The sequence below is a fragment of the Geotrypetes seraphini genome, chromosome 13 (genome assembly GCF_902459505.1).
Source record: "Geotrypetes seraphini chromosome 13, aGeoSer1.1, whole genome shotgun sequence".
Lineage (NCBI taxonomy): Eukaryota > Metazoa > Chordata > Amphibia > Gymnophiona > Dermophiidae > Geotrypetes > Geotrypetes seraphini.
The window spans coordinates 10,122,181-10,149,784 of record NC_047096.1 but is presented as its reverse complement, the minus strand read 5'-3'; the positions used below and the strand labels follow the sequence as shown (position 1 = coordinate 10,149,784).

Here is a 27,604-nt window from a genome sequence, read left to right as displayed (position 1 = left end):
AAAAAGCCGGATCAACAACTTCCTTAGATAAATTTAACATATGAAAAGCCAATCTAGTATTATTAGAGGAATGTCTTTTCGCAACAAATTCAGTTTGATGCATATCAATAATGAAAGCCAATATCTTAGCCAAAAGTTTACCATCAACATTTATTAATGAAATAGGCCTGTAATTTGAAAACAAAGTAGGATCTCTATTTGTCTTTGGTAAAACAATTGTTACTGATTCAGCCATAGTACCTGTAACACATCCTTTAGATAATTGGGACTGAAATAAATTTAGCAATTGGGATAGTAAAAGAATTTGAAATGACTTATAAAATTCTACTGTAAGCCATTCCCACCTGGAGCGGATCCAACTCTAAGAGACTTCAACGCTGTTTCTAATTCTTTTAATGATATTGGATCATCTAAACTTCTTTTTATATGATCAGGAACCTTCGGACCAATAATTAAATTTTAAAAAATCTAAACCATCCTTTTCCCTACCATCATAAGATTAAGAAGAGTATAATTCTTTATAAAAATTTAAAAATTTACTTAAAATACACTCAATTTTATTATGTATCACACCTTTTTCATCTTTTATTGCAATAATTTTTGTTCTTTTTTTCTTTGCTCTAAGGTAATTAGCTAATAACCTACCCGCCTTATTTGAATTTCCATAATATAAAGCTTGTTGAGAAAAAAGATCTTTCCTTATCAATTTTGATGCTAATTCATTATATTTACCTTTTGCTTTTAAAAGATCTTGTAAAGTAGCATGCTCCCATTTATTAATCAATTTAGCTTCCAGAACTTTAATTTCCCTTTCCAAATTAGAATATTGATTTTTAATTTGCTTTCTAACATAAGCAGAATATGAAATAATATTACCTCTTAAAGTCGCCTTAAAAGCATCCCAAACATTTTCCATAGAAATTTCATCTAAGTTATACTGAAAAAATTCAGTAATTTTTATTTTTAATTCATCTAAAAATTTTGTATCTACAAGCAATGTATTATCAAATCTTCAAATAGGTCTACTATACGCTTGCTGATCCATTTGAAGTTCAATCCATACCCCTGCATGATCAGATAAAATAATTGGGTCTATGGAAGCTTTAATCACTTGTTGAACTAAATGAGTTAAAACTAAAATATAATCAATTCTAGAAAAAGACTTATGAACCTGTGAACAAAAGGAAAATTCCCAATCATTAAAATGAAGAATATGCCAAATATCTTTTAAATCACATGAATGCACCAAATTATCTAACCCTAATGATTTTATATTTCTACAAGGTTTTTTATCCAATAATGAATCCATAACAGCGTTAAAATCTCCAGCCACAACCAATTTGGAAACAGCCAGTGGGAGTAACAACCTTTGTAATGACTTAAAAAATTCATTTTGATTCGAATTAGGGGCATATATATTAAACAAAGCCAGGGTATTATTTCCCAAACTCATCTCTACATGCACCCATCTACCCTTCGGATCTGAACCTATTAGTTTAAAATTTGCTGAACACTTTTTATTAACAAGAATAGCTACCCTGCTTTTTTCCCAACTGCAGGAGCAAAAAAACAATGTTTCACCCAACCCTCTTCCAATTTTTTTGATTCCATTATAGACAGATGAGTCTCTTGAACATAATAAAATATCCGCATTCTGCTTTTTTAAGAAAGCTAATGTTTTTTTCCTTTTGATCTGGTGATTGAGGCCATTCACATTCAGAGAAAAAATTTTAAAAGCTATCATAAAATTTATAATTAAAATAACATAAAAAATAAGTTATTCAAATCATTCCAAAAATTATGAATAAGCACCATTTTCCTAAAATTAATTTTTTGAATCAGAACCTTATTCCCAATACCCAACCTCCCCCCCTACCCCCTCATATACCATTGAGAACTTGAAAGTGCACATTTGATAGCGGGTACAGAAAATGCTCTCCACAAGCTTAAAAATAAAATTAATTATATCAAAATAATAAGCCTCAAAAATTCTAATATTAAAGGACAAAAATCTTTCACTATAGCAAAATAAGATAACAAATAAAATCCACCCATGTAAATATATATGAATGCCCTATTAAACCCCACCATAGCTATAATTTCATATATAATGATAAATAAAAATGATGTATTTAAAAAGAGAATCATGTATACTCTAATCATATCCCAACCATTCATAAATATATTCAATTAAACTATTGCTAGTTATTAAATCACAAAAAATATAACTCCACCAAATTAATTATCTTCTATCAAAAAGAAAATATTATATTCACGTAAGTTTAATATGAAAATAAAACAAATTTTTCCCTATTATTTCCTTCTCTCTTTTAATACCATCTTTTACATATTTATTAAAATAGTATATTTCACCATCTCGTATTCACATATAATGAGATAGTAACACACATCCTATTAGAACTATACTTCTCAATATATTATATGAATACCTATGAAATAGTTATCAAACCATTTAAACACCATGTAAGTGAGAATCTGCAATTGAAATTCTCCCTGAATACACAATCCTAGAACAAAATTATTTTCATAGTTCAGAACTGAGAATACAACAGCATTTCCCCACTCTCATATACGCTGTCTTGACTTTTTGTATATCAGACTTGAACTACTTTTAAAAGCACTTTCACTTGTTAAAAAGAAACAATATCCTATAAGAATAACCCCATAAACAAATTAGTTCCATAAGAACATTAACAGAGTACCATCCAATTCTTCCTACAGTGCTGTCCAAAGAACTCTCACGAATGTGTTCTTATATTTTTCCAAATCCTGGCGTATGTACTACTTCCGTTCTTCCTCTGACCTGGAAGAACAGAGGCAGTCTTTGGGCGAAACCATTAACATCGGAAGCATAGACAAATAAGTTCCATAAGAACATTAACAGAGTACCATCCAAATCTTCCTACAGTGCTGTCCAAAGAACTCAACACGAATGTGTTCTTATATTTTTCCAAATCCTGGCGTATGTACTACTTCCGTTCTTCCTCTGACCCGGAAGAACAGAGGCAGTCTTTGGGCTAAACCATTAACATCGGAAGCATCATATGACACTGCTTTCAAAAAGAAAACAAAAAAACCCCAAGCATCATTCAATAGAATTATATTAAAGTAAATTTCACTACATCTTCCATAACGATAACTGAAGTTGATAAATTCTTTAGCTGATTATTGGTGTACTTCCTGTGCAACATGCACTTGGACTGTTCCAATATTGTTAAAACACCGCTTTATGAATACAGAACGCCAGGAACCAGGATCCAAGTTAGAAAAACGCTGTTAGAATTCCATTTATAAAATCTTAGGTCGTCGACTGTGTAGCCATAAGCAGTTCCATGACTTTTTATTGTATATGAAGATTCTATAAGAACTTAGAAATCTGAAGTAAAATTAGAAGATGTTATGACGTATCACATTTTAAAAGCAGACTAAACTCCTTTCTGATCAAGTTGTAAGAGATTTCAGATTTACAACCAGTAACTTATATATCTCTTTAAATATAGGACACTCTCACAACTTCCAGACCATTGTGGAATAAGTTTGTAAAATAGAATTTGCAATGCTTAGGAAAAACAACTAATATTGCTGCGTATCCAGGACAGTTAATACTGTTGAAATTCAAAAGGATTCCACTTTCTTAACATATAAAGAAACTTACTTATCCATCACTATAATTTTAAAATAATGCTCAAAATAATCATCATAAAATAGAAACTTGCAAATCTCCTTTTCCATCCATCCTTATGACATCATTGGTTGTTCGCATGTTTCCAAAAATTCCTTCAACTTGTCAGGATACTCAAAATTCAGAGTTTTATTGGCATAAGTGACCCTCATTATAGCAGGATATAATAAGCCAAATTTAGCCCCAAGCTGCCTCATTTGTGGCCGAAGATCCAGCAATTTTTTCCTCTTATCAGCAGTGATCTTAGCAAAGTCAGGTACAATATGAATTTTTGAGTCCTGACATTTTAAATTCTTATTTTCTTTTGCAAGCTTTATGATTTCCATCACTTGCTGATGCCTAAGGAGTTTGAATATCAGGGGACGTGGTCTCAGATCTTTGCCAGATCTTCTCATAGGAATCCTATGAGCCCTCTCAAACTCCAAAGGATATTTTAATTTAAGTGGCAGAATCTTAGGAAGAAAATGTTCAAGGAAAGAGATGGCATCATTATTTTCACTTCAGTTGTTGGAAAAATAATGGAAGTTTTGCTGAAAGAAAGGATAGTGTACTTCCTTGAATCTAATGGGTTAAAGCAGGGGTGTCCAATGTCGGTCCTCGAGGGCCGCAATCCAGTCGGGTTTTCAGGATTTCCCCAATGAATATGTATGAGATCTATTAGCATACAATGAAAGCAGTGCATGCAAATAGATCTCATGCATATTCATTGGGGAAATCCTGAAAACCCGACTGGATTGCAGCCCTCGAGGACCGACATTGGACACCCCTGGGTTAAAGGATCCGAGGCAACATGGCTTTACAAAAGGTAAATCGTGCCAAACGAACCTGATTGAATTTTTTGATTGGGTGACCAGAGAGCTGGATCGAGGACATATGCTAGATGTAATTTACTTGGATTTCAGCAAAGCCTTTGATACAGTTCCTCATAGGAGGCTGTTGAACAAACTTGAAGGGGAGAAGTTAGGACCCAAAGTGGTGAACTGGGTCAGAAACTGGCTGTCGGACAGATGCCACCAGAGGGTGGTGGTTAATGGAAGTCGCTCGAAGGAAGGAAAGGTGAGTAGTGGATTCCCTCAGGGATCAGTGCTGGGGCCAATCCTGTTCAATATGTTTGTGAGTGACATTGCTGAAGGGTTAGAAGGAAAAGTGTGCATTTTTGCAGATGATACCAAGATTTGTAACAAAGTAGACACCGAAGAGGGAGTGGAAAATATGAAAAAGGATCTGCAAAAGTTAGAGGAATGGTCTAATGCCTGGCAACTAAAATTCAATGCAAAGAAATGCAGAGTAATGCATTTGGGGATTAATAATAGGAAGGAACCGTATATGCTGGGAGGAGAGAAGCTGATATGCACGGACGGGGAGAGGGACCTTGGGGTGATAGTGTCCGAAGATCTAAAGGTGAAAAAACAGTGTGACAAGGCAGTGGCTGCTGCTAGAAGGATGCTGGGCTGTATAAAGAGAGGCGGTCAGTAGAAGGAAGAAGGTGTTGATGCCCCTGTACAGGTCATTAGTAAGGCCCCACTTGGAGTATTGTGTTCAGTTTTGGAGACCGTATCTGGCGAAGGACGTAAGAAGACTTGAGGCAGTCCAGAGGAGGGCGACGAAAATGATAGGAGGCTTGCACCAGAAGACATATGAGGAGAGACTGGAAGCCCTGAATATGTATACCCTAGAGGAAAGGAGAGACAGGGGAGATATGATTCAGACGTTCAAATACTTGAAGGGTATTAACGTAGAACAAAATCTTTTTCAGAGAAAGGAAAATGGTAAAACCAGAGGACATAATTTGAGGTTGAGGGGTGGTAGATTCAAAGGCAATGTTAGGAAATTCTACTTTATGGAGAGGGTGGTGGATGCTTGGAATACGCTCCCGAGAGAGGTGGTGGAGAGTAAAACTGTGACTGAGTTCAAAGAAGCGTGGGATGAACACAAAGAATCTAGAATCAGAAAATAAGATTAAATATTGAACTAAGGCCATTACTGGGCAGACTTGCACGGTCTGTGTCTGTATATGGCCGTTTGGTGGAAGATGGGCTGGGGAGGGCTTCAAAGGATGGGAGGGTGTAGATGGGCTAGAGTAAGTCTTAACAGAGATTTCGGCAGTTGGAACCCAAGCACAGTACAGGGTAAAGCTTTGGATTCTTGCCCAGAAATAGCTAAGAAGAAAAAATTAAAAAATTTAAATTGAATCAGGTTGGGCAGACTGGATGGACCATTCGGGTCTTTATCTGCCGTCATCTACTATGTTACTATGTTTCAACTCCTTCAGGGAGACCAATAATCCTTAAATTATTCCATTTTCCCCTATTAATACATTCTTCCATTTCTTTAGAAAGAACGTCCACTTTTTCTTTATATGATTTGTATCTCTTTAACTGTTTCATTTGCTGTCACTCTTTTTTCCATCTGGTCCATTTTTAATTCAAATCGTTCCATACGCGCTGTAAGACATTTTATTTCTTCCTTCATCTCCTGCAAATTTTTCGCATTGTCCGAAACTATGTCTGTAATTAGTTTCAGCTGAGCGAAAATGTCTCCATTATCATCTTTCGGCAATGGTACTTTCGCAGGATTCACATGATCTAACTTTGATCTTTTAGCACCTCCTCCACTTGTGCTAGTCACTTCATTCTTCATCTGCTTATTTGTAGCCATTATCGGACTTGAAATCACCCGATATCATTAAAATGAAACTAAATTAGCGACTTATTAATACTTTCATAAAGCTTGTAATTGCAGAGCTCGATCTCTACCTGACCATCTGGATGCGCTCTCAAGCCACGCCCTCCCCCCCAAAAAAAGCCGACTTCTTAGCTCCGCAGAAAACCAGAAACTGAAGAGATGCACACCCTACATCAGATGGAAAGGCACTCGCGCATGCATGGTGTGGTCAGTCGCAAACTTTCTAAAGTTCTTCAATCAAGAATGCTTGTGCAGCTATCTGCATCAGGTCTCCATTGATGATGTCACCCATACGTGAGAATATCTGACTGCTTGTCCTGGGATAATGACAGCATTGACTTGGGGTCTTGAGGTTGATAGTGAGGCTGGCCTTTAGCTTTTTCTATTTAAGGGGCAGGTCTACATTGCAGAGTAGATTCTTTACATATTTTCCAAACAAAGGCACACTAACCACTAGGACTTTATAATCTTTTTTCATTTGTGACTCCATACCAGGGCTGAGGATGAGAGCTGGGTAACCAATATGGCACCTGGCAGCTAGGCTTCAATGCTAAGAAATATAAGGTCATGCACCTCGGAAGCGGAAATCCATGCAGGACGTACTTCTTGAACGGAGAAACTTTAACTAGGACTTCAGCAGAACGAGATTTAGGAGTAATCATCAGTGCAGACATGAAAACTGCCAATCAAGTGGAGAAGGCTTCATCTAAGGCAAGGCAGATATTGGGTTGTATCAATAGAAGTTTCGTCAGCCGAAAGCCTGAAGTCATAATGCCGTTGTACAGGGCCATGGTGAGACCTCATCTGGAGTACTGTGTGCAATTCTGGAGGCCACATTACAGTAAAGATGTGCGCAGAATTGAATCGGTTCAACGGACGGCCACCAGGATGATCTCGGGGTTCAAGGGTCTCTCGTACGAAGAGAGACTGAACAAATTGCAGCTCTACACTCTTGAGGAACGTAGGAAGAGGGGAGACATGATCGAAACATTTAAGTACCTCACAGGACGTGTCGAAGTGGAAGATGATATTTTCTTTCTCAAGGGACCCTCGGCCACAAGAGGGCAACCGCTCAAACTCAGGGGCGGAAAATTTCATGGCGACACCAGAAAGTATTTCTTCATAGAGAGAGTGGTTGATCATTGGAACAAGCTTCCAGTGCAGGTGATCGAGGCAGACAGCTTGCCAGACTTTAAGAATAAATGGGATACCCATGTGGGATCCCTACGAGGGTCAAGATAAGGAAATTGGGTCATTAGGGCATAGACAGGGGGTGGGTAAGCAGAGTGGGCAGACTTGATGGGCTGTAGCCCTTTTCTGCCGTCATCTTCTATATTTCTATGTTTCTATGATTAGAAAACTTTAGGGAGAGGATCCAGGCAATCTCCAGTTTGGGCCAGAAGGCCATTTAATTTTAAGCCATCCCTGTTTTAAAGGTTTTTGCAGCTTTTAGAAATGTAAGTACAGTTTTGCAAATACCCTCTGCATTAATTGGCACTACAGCAGTTAGTTAATAAGAAATGTACATAAAACTTTCAGAACAGCCAGCCTTTGTATAAGTTTACTTTGTATAAGTTACACTCCACAAAAGTGCCCTTTCATATGCAAAATAGTGCAGGCTGTCTGAAATCTGGCATTTGTGTGTGTTTCCTGATGTTTGCGCTATTTTTATGCAATGCACAGTTTTGCAGTCAATTCACTTTTTCATACATGAGGACCATAACTTATTGATGTTGACAGTTTCAGTTAACACTCTTGTCAGGGAAACTTAAACCTAGTAACAGGAATGCTATAGTAGTATCATACTTTTTTAAAAAGTTGTTCTAAAATTAAACTTAGTCTCTTATGGCTCCATCTTATAAAAGGAGGGTCCAATTAGATAAAACAGTCATTTTAAAACCAAAGGATAAGCTGGTTCCAAAATCCCCACAAACTCCTGTACAAGAATAGAGAGATAAGATTTGATGTTGAACCCAAGATTAGGAAAACTAAGGCCTAGATTCTTAAAAAACAACGGGCTTCTATCACAGCCGTTCTGGTAGCAAATTTAAGTCATTCTCCAAAAAAGCTCATATAAATGAGGTTGGTGGAGAATAGCAAAGACTTGCTAAATTTGCATGTGCCCACTGTTGGTGACAGTGCATGGCACATGCGCAGAAAAAAAACACAAAAACAAAAAAATAACAGCAGGAGAGATGTTCAAGCCTTAAACAACATGGCCCAATCAGAGACCCAGGCCGCTCCCCAGTGCATCCCAGGATGCACCGGGGAGAGGAAGGCCCATTTTGGAAGAGGCGGGCCAGCTGGTCAGAGGAATAGGCATCCCTCCAGTCATCCATCTAATTAAAAGGTACGGGGGAAAAGGATCGGAGGCAGGGACAGGGTGTTCTGTTGCAGCAGGAGAGAGTGGGCATCTCTCCTGCTGCAGGGGAGTGGGAGGGCCGCTTCTCAAAATGGCTTTTCTAGCAGTCTCCGACACTACTATGTCAGGGTTTTCGTTGTACTGGCACCCCTGGACCAGTTGCTGTTATTTGGCTCAAAAACCAACGCTGCTCTTGAAGAATGATTCAGTGATTTTAAAGAATTCACTGGAATGCTCATCTTAATGCTGAAAAGCCCATTTGTATATCAGTGTCAGAGACTGATAGAAAACTCACTAAAAACAGAGATAAGCCATTTTGATAATCTGCTACTAAAATGCATGCAGGCTAAACTGTCGGAAAACAGTTTAGCGACGGTGCTAAACTTTTGAGAATATGGGCTAAAGAATGCTAACTTTGGGCCTCTTTTATCAAGCTGTGCTAGAGGTTTTTAGTGCAAGCCAGCACAGTAAATGCTCCAACTCTCATAGAATTCTTATGTCGCAGAACTTACCTTGCCAGCCCGAACTAAAAAAACACTACTGCAATTTGATAAAAGGGGGAGGGGTTATTTTACAGAGGTATTTATCTATAAGTAAGAAAGTGTCTTTGTAGTGTTACACTGTATTGGGTTTATGGTTTAATGTGGTTTTTTTCCTATTTTTGGAAAATTTAATAAAATAAAAAAAGTTTCTTATGTAAGCAACAGAGAATTGTGATAAGAAATTTACAAAGCTGTAATAATAAATAATATTTACACATATTTGTCTTCTCTTCAGATCGAGCACAAGTTTCTTTAAGTAGGTCACATAAGTGCCTCGTGGCATTGTTTCTGAAAGAAAAACATTTTAGGTAAGGTTCTCCCAAAACAATTAGCAAAATTATGTCTTACCTGATAATTTTCTTTTAACTGCCCAAATGAGTCCACAAAATGGTGGATTACCGTATATACTTGAATATAAACCGGGATTTTAGGGCCAAAAAATTGGCCCAAAAATGGGGATCCCGGTTTATATTTGGGTCAATGCCCCCTCCCAGAATTTTTTAAGGCTGCCGCCGCCAGGCTCTGCCCCTCCTCCTCCTCCCTGCCCTATCTTCATACCTCTGCTGATCTGGTGGAGGTGCAGCGGATCCTCTGCCAATCGTTGGTGGAGGTGCAGCGGGCAGGAGCAAGCTGTCCATACTCCTGCCCCGCTGCTAACCAGCTGCGTGATACTATTTCGCCATATGAGCTGCACGAGCAGCAGCACGATTTGGCACTGCTACTTGGCGCTGAGTGGCTTCCTTACTGGCTTTCGCAGGGAGGGGGGGGACAGAGGGCAGAGTCTGGGAGGGAAAGGGCAGAGTCTAACAGGGGAAGGAAGGAAGGGTGCAGAGCCTGACAGGGTAGGGGAGGATGGAAGGGTGCTGGGTGCAGAGCCTGACAAGGGACTGGAGGATGAAAGGGTGCTGGTTGCAGAGCCTGACAGGGAGGGGAGGATGGAAGGGTGCTGGGTGCAGAGCTTTACAGGGGAGGTGAGGATGGAAGGGTGCTGGATGCAGTTCCTGACAGGGGAGGGATGGAGGGAAAGAGGCTGGGTGCTGAGCCTGACAGGGCAGGACACTTGAATATTAAGCTGCCCGACTTATATTCAAGGCAACCATTTTTCCTCCTTTTTTGGGGGAAAAAGGGGGGTCTTGACTTATATTCAGATCGACTTATATTCAAGTATATACAGTATGACCAAGGACAAACTGAACTCTATCATATACAGTGGTAAGCAGCTGGGTCAGTTAGTATTTCTCATAAAAAAATCTGAAGCAATTAATAAGCCAGAAGAAACTCTCCTTCCTCACAGAAAGGGGAATGAATAATAGTAACATGAACTCGAAAGCACAGTTACCGTAACAGGTGTTATCCAGGGACTGCAGGCAGATATTCTCACATGTGGGTGACGTCATCTATGGAGCCCCGGTATGGACACTTCAAAAGTGCATTGCCACTTTTAAGATTTTTAGAAAGTTTGCGATTCTTCACACCATGCATATGTGAAAGCCTTCCCGCCCAACGCCTGCTTGTGGCTCCTCAGTATGGTAAGCAAGCTAAAAAGCCAACCAGGGAAGGTGGGTGGGTTGTGAGAATATCTGCCTGCTGTCCCTGGATAACATCTGTTACAGTAAGTAACTGTGCTTTATCCCAGGACAAGCAGGCAGCATATTCTCACAACCCCTAAATGTTGGTTACTATGCTCTCTTAAACATCCCTAGAGACGCACAATCCAGGAAGTGGAGAACCTTTGCATCACAATGATATCCATAAAATGGTCTCACATACTAAACGATGACCATAAAATTGTACTTACTCATTTAGTAGATCTTTATTTTCATGCATTTCATCCTCCAGTTTCAAACTCAATTTCTCATTTTCAAACTAAAATACATTTTATTTAAATTAATGGTTTGTTTAATTAGCACTAATAAAGCTACTATTTACCTCATTTATCAAACAACATTAAAATAATATCATGAAAAGTTTAAGAGGCACCATAATGCAGGCCTGCCTGGGAACAGGTAGTAACAGGCATCAATGTAGATCCAATCTTAGAGCCTCCGGGGAAAAAGATGCATGTTGCTCCTCTAATTCTTCCACTCAGCTTGACAGAAACATGGTTCACTTATTGGGCTGCCTATCTCTGCCCACTTTGATGTAATCAGCCTCATAGCTGCACTATGTCACTGATGGAGGGGGAGGGGATGGGGTGTTTCCAATGCTCCAGCAAGTGACCTGTTGAATCTGGCATACTCAGCTGGTCACTGCTGGTGATGCAATGCACCAGATACATCAGTATTACTCCCAGGGCTGCCTCTCAATAACTGGACACCCAAGTGGGGTAGGAAACCAAGTGTTTGTACAAGCTACTTCCTCCTTCATGTTTGCATTCATTCACCTCTCTTTTTATTCCAATTAGTGGTCAGGGTTAGAAAATGAAACTGAACGACTATTTAGTTAAGTACATAGAGGTGGCAGTCTGCAGTTTTTTCAATATTAGCCACCACTGGCTGAATTAGACAGAGATTAGGTTCTTACCTTGCTAATATCTTTTCTAGCAGATAGGTGTGTCATTCTGGACAAGCAGGTTATTTTCCTGTAGCTGCAAGCCTTGCAAAAGGAATCCACTCTGGATTTTTTTTTTTAATCCCTTCTACTTCACAGAAGGGTTTGCTGCCCCCTATAGTTATTTCCAAAGCAGGCAAGAGCCATTTCATAAAACATATGTGAAGTAAGGATACAAGGAAACTCCCCAACGAACAAGACTGTTCTGATCTGAAAGACAGCAAACATATGAACCATCAAATAATCAAAACAGACTCCATGCTAATGGAATGGAAGATTAGGTTCTTAACTTCAACAATCTTCTTTCTGGTAGTCCCTGGATGATTCAGTACATAAGGTGTCCAATCCACAGCCACGAACCAGAACTTGCAGAAATCCATTTTTTTTCTCCATGTGCTCTTCCTACCTCTGAGAGAGAGACAGAGCCCTTTGCAATTACGACAAAAACCCAAGCAACCTTACTGGAACAGGGGCACAGGGAAGTTTCAAGTTTTATTTAAAAATTGGATTCACTGCTTCCATAATAAAAAAGGGGTAAAGGAACATATAGTAATAGACATCAACATTACTTACTTGAGGCTCAGGGAAGAACAACAACAAAAAAAGGGTTAAATAGGGCATGGGGTTAAAAAACTGCCGACTGGAGTCCAAGCTGCAAGTTTCAATACTGTGACTTGTGCGGCATAAAGATTAGGAGACAAGTGAATCAGTTCTCAAAGGCATCTCTGTAAAAAAACTTTTCAGAGAGCCCTTGAATCTTGCTAATATTGATTCTTCTCTAATATGGGCTGGTAAAAGATTCCATGTTTGAGGGGCAGTGACCACGACGATGTCTGCGCGCCTTGTATTAATAAATTTTGGTGATGTATTGATAAGAGATGTTGGTCTGTCAATCTTAGTATCCTAGGGGGAGCGTATGGGACAAGAGTTAACGGATTTTAAAGGATAAGAGAGCCAGCTTTAAGGTTATTATATGGGGCACTGGAAGCCAGTGAGCATTTTTTTAAGAGAGGTGTAATGTGATCATATTTCCTTGAGTTTGTGATGATTTTTAACTGTCGTAGTTTGTATAATTAAGAGTCGTCTAGTTTCTTTTTGTGCAATGCCTTTATATAGAGTTACAATAATCTAATTTTGAGATTATAATAACCAAAACATTCCTTTCAATTCCACAGTTCAGTTTTCATAAAGGCAAAACATTCTGTGCACTAGCACAGTTCAAAACCTTGCCAGAGGTTTATGCACAAAAAAAAGGAAAAAATTAAAGTAGTATTCAATGCAGACCTCACACAGGCCTGAACCTGAGCCAGAGCCACACCTTAGGCTTCCTTCAGCCAGCCATGAACCAATTCTTTTACATGCATCTCTCTTTTTTTTTTATTTTTTTTATTTATTCATTTTTGAATTCTTACAAGTGAATTAAACATATTATAATCAATTATCATATGGCACTTATAATTACAAACAAATCCTTATATAATATAGGATAAATTCCCCCCTTTTGTCAATATTCCTATTTCCATATGCTATACATTCCCCAACCCACCCCTATATATCTACTACCCATGTGCTAAGATATCTGATCATTAGAATAATTAGTCAATGGTTCCCAAATTTTTTTAAAATTATAAAGATTCCCTTGTTGTAACGCTAACACTTTTTCCATTTTATATATATGACAAACTGAGTTCCACCAAAATGTATAATTTAATTTAGTATAATCCTTCCAATTTTGAGTAATTTGTTGCATGGCGACCCCTGTCAATATTAATAATAACTTGTTATTATTTGCTGAAATCTGACTCTGAGTTCTCATTGCTGTACCAAATAATATAGTGTCATATGAGAGTCCTACATGGTTTTCTAATAATTTATTAATTTGGGGCCAAATTAGTTTCCAAAAAGCATTTACACAGGGACAAAAAAAAATTAAATGATCTAACGTCCCAACTTCTATTCTACAATGCCAGCATCTATTGGATCTAGTGCTATCTATCTTTTGTAAACGCGTAGGGGTCCATAAAACTCGATGTAACAAAAACCACCACGTTTGACTCATAGATGCTGACCTTGTAGACCTTAATCTCCAGAACCAAAATCGTGGCCATTGAAACGCAGAAATTGTCTGTCCAATCTCAATACTCCAAATATCCCTAAGTCCAGTTTTCTTTTTTTTATTTAAAAATCCACATAACAATTTATACCATTTTGCGGCTTGGTGTCCCAAAAATTCCGCCTGGAAACAGAGAACCTGCAAGCTATATTGAGTATTAAGATCTTTCCATTCAGGGAACCCTGCCTGAATAGCCTGCTTCAATTGCATCCATTTAAAATATTGTGTTTTATTTAAGCCAAATTTATGTTGCAATTGTGAAAAACTAAGCAGTGATCCTTCTGAAATGACATCATTCAATGTCCGTATACCTGCAATTATCCATTGTTTCCAGACGATCTTAAATCCGCCAATCTTGATCCTGGAGTTTACCCAAATAGATTGACTTAGTAATTTAGCAATTGGATCTGGTGATAAATTACTAATATATCTTAAGGTCTTCCAAGTATCCAGTAAAATTCTATTATCCTTGTATTTCCTAGGCAATTTTATACTAACTACATGTTCTAAATGTAATGGGAACAGGAGCCGCCATTCTAAATATAACCAATCCGGTACATTCTCCATGAGATCTGGGAGGATCCAATACATACCCTGTCTTAGAATATAGGCTTGATGGTACCTATAAAAATTTGGAAAATTTACCCCTCCCTCCACAATTGGTCTTTGTAATGATGCTAAAGCAATTCTGGATCTTTTCCCAAACCAAACAAATTTTGTAAGAACGTTGTTTAATTTTTTATAAAATGACCCCTGAAAAAATACTGGTATCATACTCATTTGATAACAAACCACAGGCAATATCATCATTTTAATTGTTTGAACTCTTCCCCACCAAGAGAGATGTAAAGGATTCCATTGCTCACACATTTCTGTTATTTTTTTTTTTTTTTTTTTTTTTGAATATCGTGTTTATTGCCTGTATTCCCATTGTATTTGCCTGTTATCTTTTTTAATAAAAAATTTTCATTCTCTTTCACTGTGTCTTCAATTGTATTTTTGATAGTAATACCTAAGTATTTTAAACCTTCATCTTTCCACATAAATGAATATGAATCAAATAATCCTTTGGTACAATGAACATTAATTGGAAGAACTTCCGATTTACTCCAATTAATTTTATATCCAGAAAATTTTCCAAACTTCTCTAGAACATTTTAAGCAGTACCTTGAACTATTCTTCCACTGAGCTTTCACTATCCTGGCCCAAAGAAGAGGAAACTAACCTCCCAATGAATTTGGTATTGTATTCCCTCCCATTCCCAGTCTGTAATTCCTTACTTCTTCCTTACTTCCACTTTGCAACAGTTCCAAAAAAGCCTCAGCCTATACAGTCTCCATACTTGGCCTGAAGTGTAATTAAATTTGGCCCAAGATTTGGCCTTCTGTTACTTCCCTTCCTTCTGGCCTCACCTTCAAATCAGCCTGCAGAGGATCGCCGGTTGGATGTAGTGAACCTAGCAGGCTGTCGTCGACCTCCACAGCACGTTCCCTCTGCCTCGATCCCATTCGGCAGAGGAGGGGCGGGACTGTGGCAGAGGGAACGTGCTGTGGAGGTTGACAGCAGCCTGATTAGGATTGCTACAGCACCGGCGATCCTCTGCAAGCTGCTTTAAAGATGAGACCGGGAAGCCGGAGGACGCTAGAAAGAAGATGCAGGCCTTTGGGGGGAGGGGCTGCGGTGGCAGCTGGCCCAGGTGTAGAAGTACACAGAGGGAGGTAAGGAAGGAGGGGTCCAAACAGACATGCATATGCCGGACAGTGGGTGGGGAAGGGGAAAAAATAATGGGTTTAAAAACAGAGGAGAGGGAGAGAGATGGTGGACAATGGGATGGAGGGAAGGAAAAAACAGAAAGGGAGAGAAGTTGGGCACAAGGGATGGTGTGGAGTGGGGATAGAGATACTGGATAAGAGGGTAGTTGGGAAGAGAAAGGGAGTGATGGTGGACCCTGGAGTAGTGGGGAAGGAGGAAGAGATGCTGGATGAAAGGGTAGTTGAGAAAAGGAGAGGTGGTGGATCTGGGGATGATGGGGTCCATCGCTGCAGCTGCGGGGATGGAGATGAAAAAAGGAAAGATGCCAGACCTCCGGGGAAGGGAAGGGAAATGGAAGGAGAGAACAGAGATGGAAGATGATGGTTAGCACGGAGAAAGGACCCCTAAATATCTTAATAAAAAATTCAGCCGACGACTTAGCCTATGTTTTAGATTTTGGCCCCTTATGTGATTCAGTTTGACACCCCTGGACTAGAGCCTTCAACCTGGGCATTACCCTGGGCACTGCTGTGCTTGCTGGTGTTTCCCTGCCACAGCTTGAAAACCTTAAGGGAGGCCATTGCCAGACCTTCATCCAGACCTACCTGAAGGAAAGCAAGAACAACTGGAATGGGAGCTTGCACCAGCACCACCTGGTCTTTGGCACACCACTGCTAAAAAGCTTTCCATGCTTTGGCATAAGAAGCCATAGTAGTGGGTTTCTTGTACTTCAAAAGCATCCAGATGCCCACAGAGTATCCTCTCCACATCAAGGCAGACCACTCAAGAGCCATGCCATAAGATCAAAGTGCTGTGGGTTTTCCATGGGAAACGGACACTGACTAAGCAGATCGCAATGAAGAGGGAGCTTGAGCTTCCCGTCCTGTTGGAGACATATCAGATCCACATACCACAGGCAATGAGGCCAGTCTGGAGCTACTAGGATCACCAATTCTGGATGCGACACTATCCTGAGGATGACCTGACCAACATGAGGCCAAGGAGGGAACACATGAAGAAGCTTGTGGACTGGCCAGGGCTGAACCAATGTGTCTAGACCCACGCTTCCTGGCTCTGCTCTTTGACTGAAGAAGTGCCTTGCTTTCGAATTCCTGGCTGAAGCCATCAAGTCCATTTGAGGCCTTCCCTAGTGCCGTACTATGAAATGGAACACTCCGTGGAAGAGAGACCACTCTCCTGGGTACAGGACTTGGCGACTGAGGAAGTCTGCTTACACACTATCTACTCCAGCCATGTGCGCCATGGAGAGAGCCTGAAGGTGCGCTTCAGCCAACCGGAATAGCATGCGTGCACCTTGAATCAGGGCAGCACTTCTGGAGCCGCCTTGTCGATTTACATATGCCATAGGGGAATTTGTTCAGAGATGTTTGGGGGTTGCATAGAAGAAAACTGTGCACTGGTATGCTAATCTTTGTTTGTTTTGAATTTAAATTTAAAAAAAGCAATACAAGTGGAAATAAAGGCGTAAATAAGAAAACAGATAAATGGGGCGGGGCAGGGCCAGGGGTTCCCAGTGTACTTGAGTGCCTAGGGACCCTCAAAGAATTAATCCTGCCCTGTCAATGACTGCGTGGGCTGCAGAGGACTCATTCCGAGGATGACAATCCAGCCCAAATCCTCCAGCACCTGCTCCAAATCTCAGGGGAGACCCGATTAGCCCGCCGCAACAACAGAAGCGCCAAAGGCCGTATCACCCTTAGCCGCCACATCAAGCCGGTAAAACCTGGAAAAGGTACGAAGGGAAGCCCACATGGCCGCCCGACAAATCTCTCAGGTGAGACCGCATAAGATTCAGCCCACAAGGAAGCCAGTCCTCTGGTAGAGTGAGCCTTCACCCCAAGGGGAGGCTTCTTCCCTGCCACCATATAGGTCGTGGAAATGGCCGCATATATCCAACGCAAAATGATAGCCTTGGTAGCAGGCCGACCCCGATGAGCGGGGCCTACCAGGACAAACCGATGGTCCGACAGACGGAAGATGTTAGTGGCCTCTAGGTATCTCAAAATGAGACGCTGTACATCCAGAGACCGCAAAACACGGTCCTGAGACTTGGAACCCGAAGGAACAAAGGCTGGCAAATGAACTTCCTGGCTGATGTGGAATGTGGATACCACTTTCGAAAGAGAAGGCACAGTCCTCAAAATCACCGCAGACTCCATGATGCGAAGAAATGGACCTCTGCAAGACACTGTGCCGATGTGATCGCCCACCAGGAAAACGGTCTTAATGGTAAGATCTTACAGAGAGATCCCATCCAGGGGTTCATAGGGCAGATGAGTCAGGGAGCGTAAGACCAAATTCAAGTTCCATGACGGGTAAGGCAGTCGCAAGGGAGGCCCCCCTTCAAGAACCGGACAACATCTGGGTGAGAAGCCAGAGAACCCCTGAACGAATAGGACCTAAACTGGAGAGTCCCGCAATTTGAACACATAGAGAAGAGACCGCCAGACCCTTCCTGAGGCCAGTCTGCAGAAAGTCCAAAACATGAGCCACCGACAGTACCAAAGGGTCCACCTGAACCCCCGCACAACAAGCCTGAAAACACCTCCAGGATTTTGCATAGGCAAATACAGTTGATTTCCAATCGGTTTGCAAGCCCTTTGCGACCTGAATTCCCTCCAACCCAATTCACTAATGCGTGTAGCGATCCGATCCCATTCCTCCTATGCAAATTAGTATAACCCCAAGCGATTGATTCACTAACAATTGCTTGGCTATTTTGAAATTGGGTTTTACTATTGGCAAACCCAACTGCTGCAGACCTGTCGGTAACTGAGTTACAGACAGGTCTGCAGGTTTTTTGACAGGCCTTCCTGTCTTTTTTATTCATTTTTTTTCCATGGAGCAGACCTGTCAAAAAAGGTCGAAGGCCGAAGGCCTCCCCCCCCCCCCCCCCGACAAACGCGATCCCCAGGTACAAATAGCAGAAGGGATCCCACTCCATCCTGTCACCACCCGACACTGCCCTCCCACCCGTGCGAATATGGCAGGAGGTATGCCAACTCCCTCCTGCCACCAACCGAGTCACCCCCCGACCGGCCCGAGTCACCCGCGACCGGCACGCGACTCATCCCCCCGGCCCGGCACCATCCTACCTAAAAGTTGTGAGCAGGAGGGGTGCAGTCCCTCCTGCTCCATAGGCCTCCCATCCCCCGACCAGATCAGCCTGGCCCACCCCCTGCCCAGCCCACCCCCCTATACCACAATGTTGGGAGCAGGAGGGGTGCTCAGTCCCTTCTGCTCCTCCCGACTCCAGTGACACATCAGCCTGGGCCTTAGGCCCTGACCCAGTGCATCAAAAGGATGTGAAGAGAATGGAATCGATCCAGAGAATGGCCACTAGGATGGTCTCAGGACTTAAGGGCATCCCATATGAAGAACGTCTGACCAGATTGCGCTTATATTCTCTCAAGGAGCGCAGAGAAAGGGGGGACATGATACATCACGGGTCGCATTGAAGTGAAGGAAGATATATTTTTTCTTACGGGTCCCACTGCAACAAGGGGGCATCTGCTAAAACTTAAGGGGGGAAGATTCATGGTGACACCAGGAAGTACTTCTTCACCGAGCGGGTGATTGATAAATGGAATAAACTTCCACGCCAGGTGGTCAAGGCTAGTAGCATACTCGACTTCAAAAATCGATGGGACAAACAGGTGGGGGTGCTACAGGGTTATGCATAAAAGATGGGTAATCCAGGGAGGGAGGGTTCTTGAGTAGGCAGACTTGTTGGGCCGCCTGCCCTCTTCTGCCGTCATACTCTATGTTTCTATCATGTGATGCACAGGGAGGAGCCTAAGGCTCTGATTGGCTCAGGCGCCTTGGGATCCTCCCCCAATGGGAGAAGCCTGAGGCCCCTGAGCCAATCAGGGACTTCCTTAAGCTCATCTATTTGCATACCTCCCCTCTCCCAATTTTCCTCATAGCCTTATTCACTGTGACCTAAACTAAACTAAACTAAACCTTAGGTTTGTATACCGCATCATCTCTACATTCGCAAAGCTCGACACGGTTAACAAGGGTTAGGGTAGAAAGGAACTCCAGTGAAGGGAAAAGACAAAATGAAGAGAAAATTTAGGACCTGTGCTGGAAATGTGCTGCAGCCTGCCTCAGCTCCATGGATTGCTGGATCTAGGAGAAGAAATTACTGCCTCAAACAGAACGTCCTTCTAGCACTGAATCCTTAGGCTGCCAGTTTGACCAGTGTCTGACAGCCTCCAACCCCTGTGGACCACGGACATGTAAAAAGAGGGGGAGGTAAAACACAGCTGGCATCCTGAGAGACTCCGCTGAGCCCTCTACAGATGCCTAACAGCCTGCACTCAAACCCCTGCAAGCAGGAGGTGAGCAATGCTATCAGGGGAAGGCCCCGAGCTCCAAAAAGGCTTCTGCAGGCTGGCTAACAGGTACCACAAGGATTGACTTATCAGCTGCAGACCTCAGTCTGCTTCTTCTCCACAAAGAGCTAGATCCTCGATTAGGGGAGCTCTTAGCACTGAAAGATGAAGAAAATACATGAAAAAAAATTACCAAAAATAAAGAAATTAGCAGAGCAGATTGGAAACATTCCTTCGGGCTCACATGCAGAAGGAAAAAACTGTAGGGGGCAGCAAAGCCCTCTATGAAGTAGGAGGGATTCAGAAAACATCTGGGACAAGCACTGGGATATAAACTGTTTGTCCAGAACGACACACCTACTGCACTAGAAACCCAGATAGCAGCTACAAGTTAACCAGCTATATCTCACAGTAACTGGCAATTTTCAGCACTGACTGGCCAAGTTTAGCAGCCAAATTTAGGCTGTGCAAATAGAAAACCTATCTTTGGCTCCTATAATTGTAAACCGACTAGCACAGAATATCAATTTAGCCAGTTAAGTTTATGACAGTCAAAAATAAACCAGATATTCAATGTCAGTCAACTGTAAGTTATCCAGCCTGCCTCCCACAGTCTGAATATTAGCTGATTACTCTTTATCTACTTATTCCATCAAAAGAATCAGAACTAAGCTGATACCTGCCTGTAACTCCTGTATAGCTTTACGCTGTGCATCAATTGTTTTTTTGTTTTCTTGTATTTTTTTCTCCTTCTGTTTCATTTCAGATTCTACAGAGAGTTTCCACCTTTTGATCTTTTCTGCTTCATTGTAGAGTTTTGAATAAAGCTGTGCCATTGATTCAACATTCTAAATGATCATAAATGATAAGTTTCAAAACAAGTTTTGTTTAAGTTTACAAATTTCATAGCAATGTTATTATGTTTTTCTTTTTCAAAAATTATATGTCAGAAACCTAATAGCCAGTGAAGACCATAAAATGCTTGTCTACCAGCTTCCTCCTGTAGATATCACGCTACAATTAGAATAATTCTTGCCATTTTGAAAGCAATTTCTCTCAGTGCAAATCAAAGTTACTTTCCTGAAACAGGTGTTCTCTGAAGAAAGCAGGCGTATATTCTCATACAAATGGGGAAAGTGTCTCTAATGTCCGAGTGGGGGCTCATCTGGGAAGTAGTGAGCATCATACGGTTTGGTTTGATATAACAGCCAAAGTGGAGGATGGCCACACAAACCTCAAAATCCTGGATTTCAAATATGCAGACTTTAATAGCATGGGGATTACCTGAAGAAAGAGCTGATTGGATGTGAAAACATAAAGGAAGTAGAAAACAGTGGTCCAAGTTAAAGGTGCAATAAAAAGAGCTACTGATCTTTATGTAAGGAAAATAAATAAAAATAAGAGAAAAAGGAAACTGATGTGGTTCTTCAAACTAGTGGCAAGAGTTGGCATTCATGAAATATAAAAAAGGAGTGCAGAAAGGAATATCAGATGAAACTGAAAGATGGCAAGAGAGAGATACGTCTGGCAAAAGCGCAAGCAGAAGAGCAAATGGCTAGAAGTATAAAAAAAGGAGTCAAAATATTTTTCAGTGAAAGGAGGAAGACAAAAAATGGAATTATGAGACTGAAAGAAGGTATGAACCACTATGTGGAGAGTGATGAGGAAAAAGCAAATGTGTTAAACAAATACTTCTATTCAGTGTTCATGGAAGAAAATCCTGGAGAAGGACCAAAATTGGTTAGCAAAGTTACACTTGAGCATGGAGTGAATACCACACTGTTCACAGAAGAAAGTGTTTATGAACAACTTGAAAAAATTGAAAGTGGACAAAGCTATGAGACCAGATGGGATCCATCCCAGAATATTGAGGGAGCTCCAAGAGAGGTTCTGGCAGATCCTCTTAATGAGTTGTTCAATAAATCTTTAGAGACAGGAGAGGTTCCGCAGGACTGGAGAAGAGCGGATATGGTCCCTCTTCACAAAAGTGGTTGCAGAGATGATGTGGGAAACTACAGTCCGGTAAGCCTCACTTCAGTTATTGAAAAAATAATGTAAATGTTGCTGAAGGAAAGAATAGTAAAATTCTTTTTTTTTAATTCTTTATTCATTTTTCCATCTTACAAATTCTTAGAAACTAATGGATTACAAGAGCCAAGGCAACATGGGTTTACTAAAGGTAAATTATGCCAAATGAATCTGATTGAATTCTTTGACTGGATGACCAGAAAACTGGATCAAGGATGTGCACTAGATGTAATTTACTTAGATTTCAGCAAAGCCTTTGACACGGTTCCTCATAGGAGGCTCTTGAATAAACTCCATGGACTGAAGTTAGGGCCCAAAGTGGTAAGCTGGATTAGAAACTGATTGATGGACAGTCGCTCAGAGGGAGTAGTGGAGTGCCTCAGAAATCGGTGCTGGGACCGATTCTATTCAATATGTTTGTCAGTGACAATGCTGAAGGGTTAAAAGGTAAGGTTAGCCTTTTTGCGGATGATACCAAGATTTGTAACAGAGTGGATGCCCCGGAGGGAGCGGAAAATATGAAGAAGGATCTGCATAAGTTAGAAAAAGAAATGCAGAGTGATGCCTTTGGGGGGTAGAAATCCGAACAATATGTGAGAGGCTGATAAGCACAGACAGAGAGAGGGACCTTGGGGTGACTGTATCTGAGTATCTAAAGGCATTTAAACAGTGTGACAGGCAGTGGCTACAGCCAGAAGAATGCTACGCTGTGTAGAAAGAGGAATAACCAGAAGAAGGGAGGTGTTGATGCCACACTTGGAGTATTGTGTTCAGTTTTGGAGGCCATATCTGGCAGAGTATACAGTATATAAAAAGACTTGAAGCGGTCCAGAGGAATGCGATGAACATGGTAAGGAGTTTGAACCAAAAGAAGTACGAGAAGAGACTGGAAGACCTAAACATGTATACTCTAGAGGAGAGAAGGGACAGGGGAGATATGATAGACATTTAAATCCTTGAAAGGTATTAATATAGAACCAAATATTTTCCAGAGAAAGGAAAATGATAACTAGAGGGCATAACTTGAGATTGCAGGGAGGAAGACTTAGGAGTAATGCTAGGAAATTCTTTTTCAAGGAGAGGGTGGTAGATGCCTGGAATGCACTCCCAAGGTGGAGGAGAAAACGGTGATGGAATTCAAAAAAGCATGGGATAAACACAGAGGATCTCTAATTAGATTTGGGGGGCTCACATTTTCCACCATTAACGTAGTGGTTACAGTGGCTTATAGGCCTGGGTCCTCCTCTCTATGGTTCACTAGCCCACCCCCCAGACTACTTAAGCCACCTCTGTGCAGCTCTACTATAGCAGGTGCCGTTATACAGATCCATGGAGAGACCTCACCTGGAGTACTGTGTCCAGTTTTGGAGGCCACATTATCAAAAGGATATGAAGAGAATGGAATCATCCCGAGAATGGCCACTAGGATGGTCTCGGGGCTTAAAGATCTCCCATATGAAGAAAGTCTGAGCAGACTGCGCTTATATTCTCTTGAAGAGCACAGAGATAGTGGGGACATTATAGAAACATTCAAATACATCATGGGCCGCATTGAAGTGGAGGAAGAAATCTTGTTTCTTAAGGGTACCACGGCGACAAGAGGGCATCCACTAAAACTTAAGGAGGGAAGATTTCATGGTGACACCAAGAAATACTTCTTCACCGAAAGGGTGATTGATCGATGGAATGGTCTTCCACGCCAGGTGGTCGAGGCCAGTAGCGTGCTCGACTTCAAGAGACGATGGGACAAACAGGTGGGGTTGGTACAGAGTTATGCTTAAAAGATGGATTCTCAAGGGAGAGAGGGTTCTTGAGTAGGCAGACTTGTTGGGCCGCCGGCCCTTTTCTGCCGTCATACTCTATGTTTCTATGTGCTGATTTTCCAGAGGCAGGTATGTACGTTTTAGTTCTGAAATTTGTGGGGGTGTGACAGGGTCAGTGAGCACAGGGGAATGTGTGTAGGTCTTTACTTTGTCTTTGCAGTGGTTATCTGGTCACTTTCAATACCTTTTTGAAACTTATACCTGCTTTTACATTGTCTAACTCACAATGTATAAGTTTTGCCTAGGAAGTCTCGTCAAACATTCGATTATCCCTTGTGACAGTTCAGACTTTGCAGTCAGCTCTGTCATCCAGAGAAAGAAAGCAGCAGTGCTTACAGCTGGTAAAAAAGGGCAGGCACAAACTAGGATTCAATCTTTTTTTTTTTTAATTAACTTTTCAGATCGGTCTAAAACCAGCTTTGATTATGGGTACTTGGATAAAGCAATGTTACTTACCGTAACAGTTGTTATCCAGGGACAGCAGGCAGCTATTCTCACTAGTGGGTGATGTCATCCGACAGAGCCCCAATACGGACATCTTGCAAGCATGTCTTGCTTGAAGAAACTCAGAAGTTTCGAGATGCCCGCACCGCGCATGCGCCAGTGCCTTCCCGCCCGATGCTCCGGGCGTGTCTCCTCAGTTCAGGTAGCTAGCAGAGAAGCCAACCCAGGGGAGGTGGGTGGGACGTGAGAATAGCTGCCTGCTGTCCCTGGATAACAACTGTTACGGTAAGTAACATTGCTTTATCCCAGGACAAGCAGGCAGGTATTCTCATTAGTGGGTGACCTCCAAGCTAACCTCAATGGGATGGAGGGAGAGTTGGCAACTTAGGAGAACAAATTTTGTAACACAGTTTGGCCAAACTGCCCATCCCGTCTGGAGAAAGTATCCAGACAATAATGAGAGGTGAACGTATGAACCGAGGACCAAGTGGCAGCCCTACAAATCTCCTCAATCGGTGTCGATCTGAGGAAGGCTACAGAGGCTGCCATTGCTCTGACCCTATGTGCTGTGACCTTACAGGGAATGGGTAATCCAGCCTGGGCATAGCAGAAAGAGATACAAGCCGCCATCCAGTTGGAGATGGTGCGCTTCGATACAGGTCGTCCCAACTTGTTTGGATCAAAGGAGACGAAAAGTTGAGGAGCAGTTCTGTGTGGTTTGGTGCGATCCAAGTAGAAAGCCAAAGCACGTTTACAGTCCAGAGTGTGAAGAGCTGATTCTCCAGGATGAGAATGAGGCTTTGGAAAGAACACTGGAAGCACAATGGATTGGTTGAGGTGAAATTCAGAGACCACTTTAGGCAGGAATTTCGGGTGAGTGCGGAGGACCACCTTGTCATGATGGAATACTGTGAAAGGTGGGTCCGCCATCAAGGCCTGAAGCTCACTGACCTTGCGAGCAGATGTGAGGGCCACCAGAAAAACCACTTTCCAAGTGAGAAACTTTAGTGGAGCCTTGCTCAGAGGCTCAAAAGGAGGTTTCATAAGCTGAGAAAGGACAACATTTAGATCCCAAACCACTGGAGGCGGTTTGAGAGGAGGATTGACATGAAAAAGTCCTTTCATAAATCTGGAAACCACAGGATGAGAAGAGAGAGGTTTCCCTTGTAGAGGCTGATGGAAAGCCGCAATAGCACTCAGGTGGACTCGTATAGATGTCGACTTGAGACCAGACTGAGACAGATGTAAAAGATAGTCCAAAACAGAGGATAGGAAGGCTCGCTGAGGCTCCTTAGAATTGGAAATACACCATGAAGAAAATCTAGTAGCAGGCTTCCTGGAAGCCTCCAAGACATCCCTCACCGCCTGGGAAACTGGTGCGGAGTTACGTTGAGAGGAACCAAGCTGTCAGGTGGAGAGACTGCAGGTTGGGATGAAGCAGAGACCCCTGATGCTGAGTAAGCAGTGAAGGAAACACTGGAAGTAGGTACGGTTCCCTGCTGCTGAGTTGAAGTAGAAGGGAGAACCAAGGTTGCCTGGGCCACCGAGGGGCTATCAAAATCATGGTGGCATGTTCGGACTTCAGTTTGACTAGAGTCTTTTGAATGAGAGGGAAAGGCGGAAACGCATACAGAAAGCGATTCCCCCAATCCAGCAGAAAAGCATCTGCCTCGAGGCGATGAGGAGCGTAGATCCTGGAGCAAAATTGAGGCAGCTTGAAATTGTGGGGAGCCGCAAAGAGGTCTATCTGAGGCGTTCCCCACTGAGCAAAGATCTGATGAAGGGGCTTGGAGTGGAGTGTCCATTCGTGAGGCTGGAGAAGACGACTCAGTTTGTCCGCCAAGACATTGTCCCTCCCCTGAATGTAGACAGCTTTGAGGAAGGTGTTGTGGCGAACCGCCCAATCCCAGACTCTGAGAGCTTCCTGGCAGAGGGAGGCCGAGCCCGTGCCCCCTTGCTTGTTGACATAATACATGGCGACCTGAATGTCGGTGCGAATGAGGACCACCATGTCGTGAAGCAGATGTTGAAAAGCTTGAAGAGCATTGAAGATGGCTCTGAGCTCCAGAAGATTGATTTGATGGAGTCGGTCCGCACAGGTCCAGAATCCCTGAGTGCGAAGCCCATCCAGATGAGCCCCCCAAGCATAGGTCGAGGAATCGGTTGTGAGAACCTTCTGATGAGGAGGAGTGTGAAACAGCAAACCTCTGGATAGATTCGAAGAGGTCATCCACCAAAGTAGAGACCGCCGAAGAGCAGGAGTGACTATGATGTGTCGAGTCAACGGGTCTGACACTTGGGTCCATTGAGAAGCTAGGGTCCACTGAGGAATTCTGAGATGGAGCCTGGCAAAGGGTGTCACATGAACTGTAGAGGCCATGTGGCCCAGGAAAACCATCATGTGTCTCGCTGAGATGGACTGGCGAGAAGATACAGACTGGCAGAGACGAAGAAGAGCATCCATGCGCTAAGGAGGAAGGAATGCTCGAAGCTGAATGGTGTCCAGTACCGCCCCGATGAAGGGAAGGGACTGGGTAGGCTGCAGATGAGATTTGGGAAAATTTGGGAAAATCGAAGCCTAGGCTCTGCAGGAAGCAGATCGTGGTTAAGGTCACCGAAATGACCTTTGGAGCTGATGGGGCCTTGATGAGCCAATCGTCGAGGTATGGAAATACCTGAAGACCCCCTGTTCCGGAGTGCAGCAGCCACCACCACCAGGCACTTCGTGAAGACTCTGGGAGACGAGGACAGGCCGAATGGAAGCACTCGATACTGCAGATGTAGATGTCCCACCCGAAATCTGAGGAACTTGTGGGAGGCCGGATGAATGGGAATGTGAGTGTAGGCCTCCTTGAGATCCAGAGAGCATAACCAGTCGTTCTGCTCGAGGAGAGGGTAGAGAGAAGCAAGAGTCAGCATGCGAAACCTCTCCGTGACTAGGAATTTGTTGAGGGCCCTGAGGTCCAAAATGGGTCGCAGGTCGCCCGTCTTCTTCGGAACAAGGAAGTACCGGGAGTAAAACCCCTGGTTCAGTTGGTCCGACGGGACCGGCTCAACGGCACGAAGCCGGAGCAAAGCCTGAGCTTCCTGGAGAAGAAGGGCGGTCTGAGTCAAGTTGGAAGGATACTCTCTTGGAGGGTGGTCCGGAGGGACCCGATGGAAATGAAGAGAGTATCCTTCCCTGATGATAGTAAGGACCCAGAGGTCGGTTGTTATGGCCTCCCAACGATGATAAAAGTGATG

At 42.5% G+C, this 27,604-nt stretch overlaps 1 protein-coding gene across 9 annotated transcripts in view; it reads right to left on the bottom strand.

The window, feature by feature from the left end:
• The window catches only part of SYCP1 (synaptonemal complex protein 1), a 327,903-nt gene that overhangs the window by 261,598 nt on the left and 38,701 nt on the right, over positions 1 to 27,604 (bottom strand). For 7 of the 9 annotated variants that reach the window (XM_033919065.1, XM_033919067.1, XM_033919068.1 and 4 more), the window contains exons 5-7: positions 20,750 to 20,914; positions 11,091 to 11,158; positions 9,507 to 9,580 (exon numbers count right to left, since the gene is read on the bottom strand). In XM_033919065.1, coding sequence (XP_033774956.1) covers positions 9,507 to 9,580; positions 11,091 to 11,158; positions 20,750 to 20,914 — 307 coding nt within the window. Of the gene's footprint in view, positions 1 to 9,506; positions 9,581 to 11,090; positions 11,159 to 20,745; positions 20,915 to 27,604 lie in introns of those variants that run through there. The other 2 variants (XM_033919074.1, XM_033919070.1) reach the window with 2 other exon arrangements.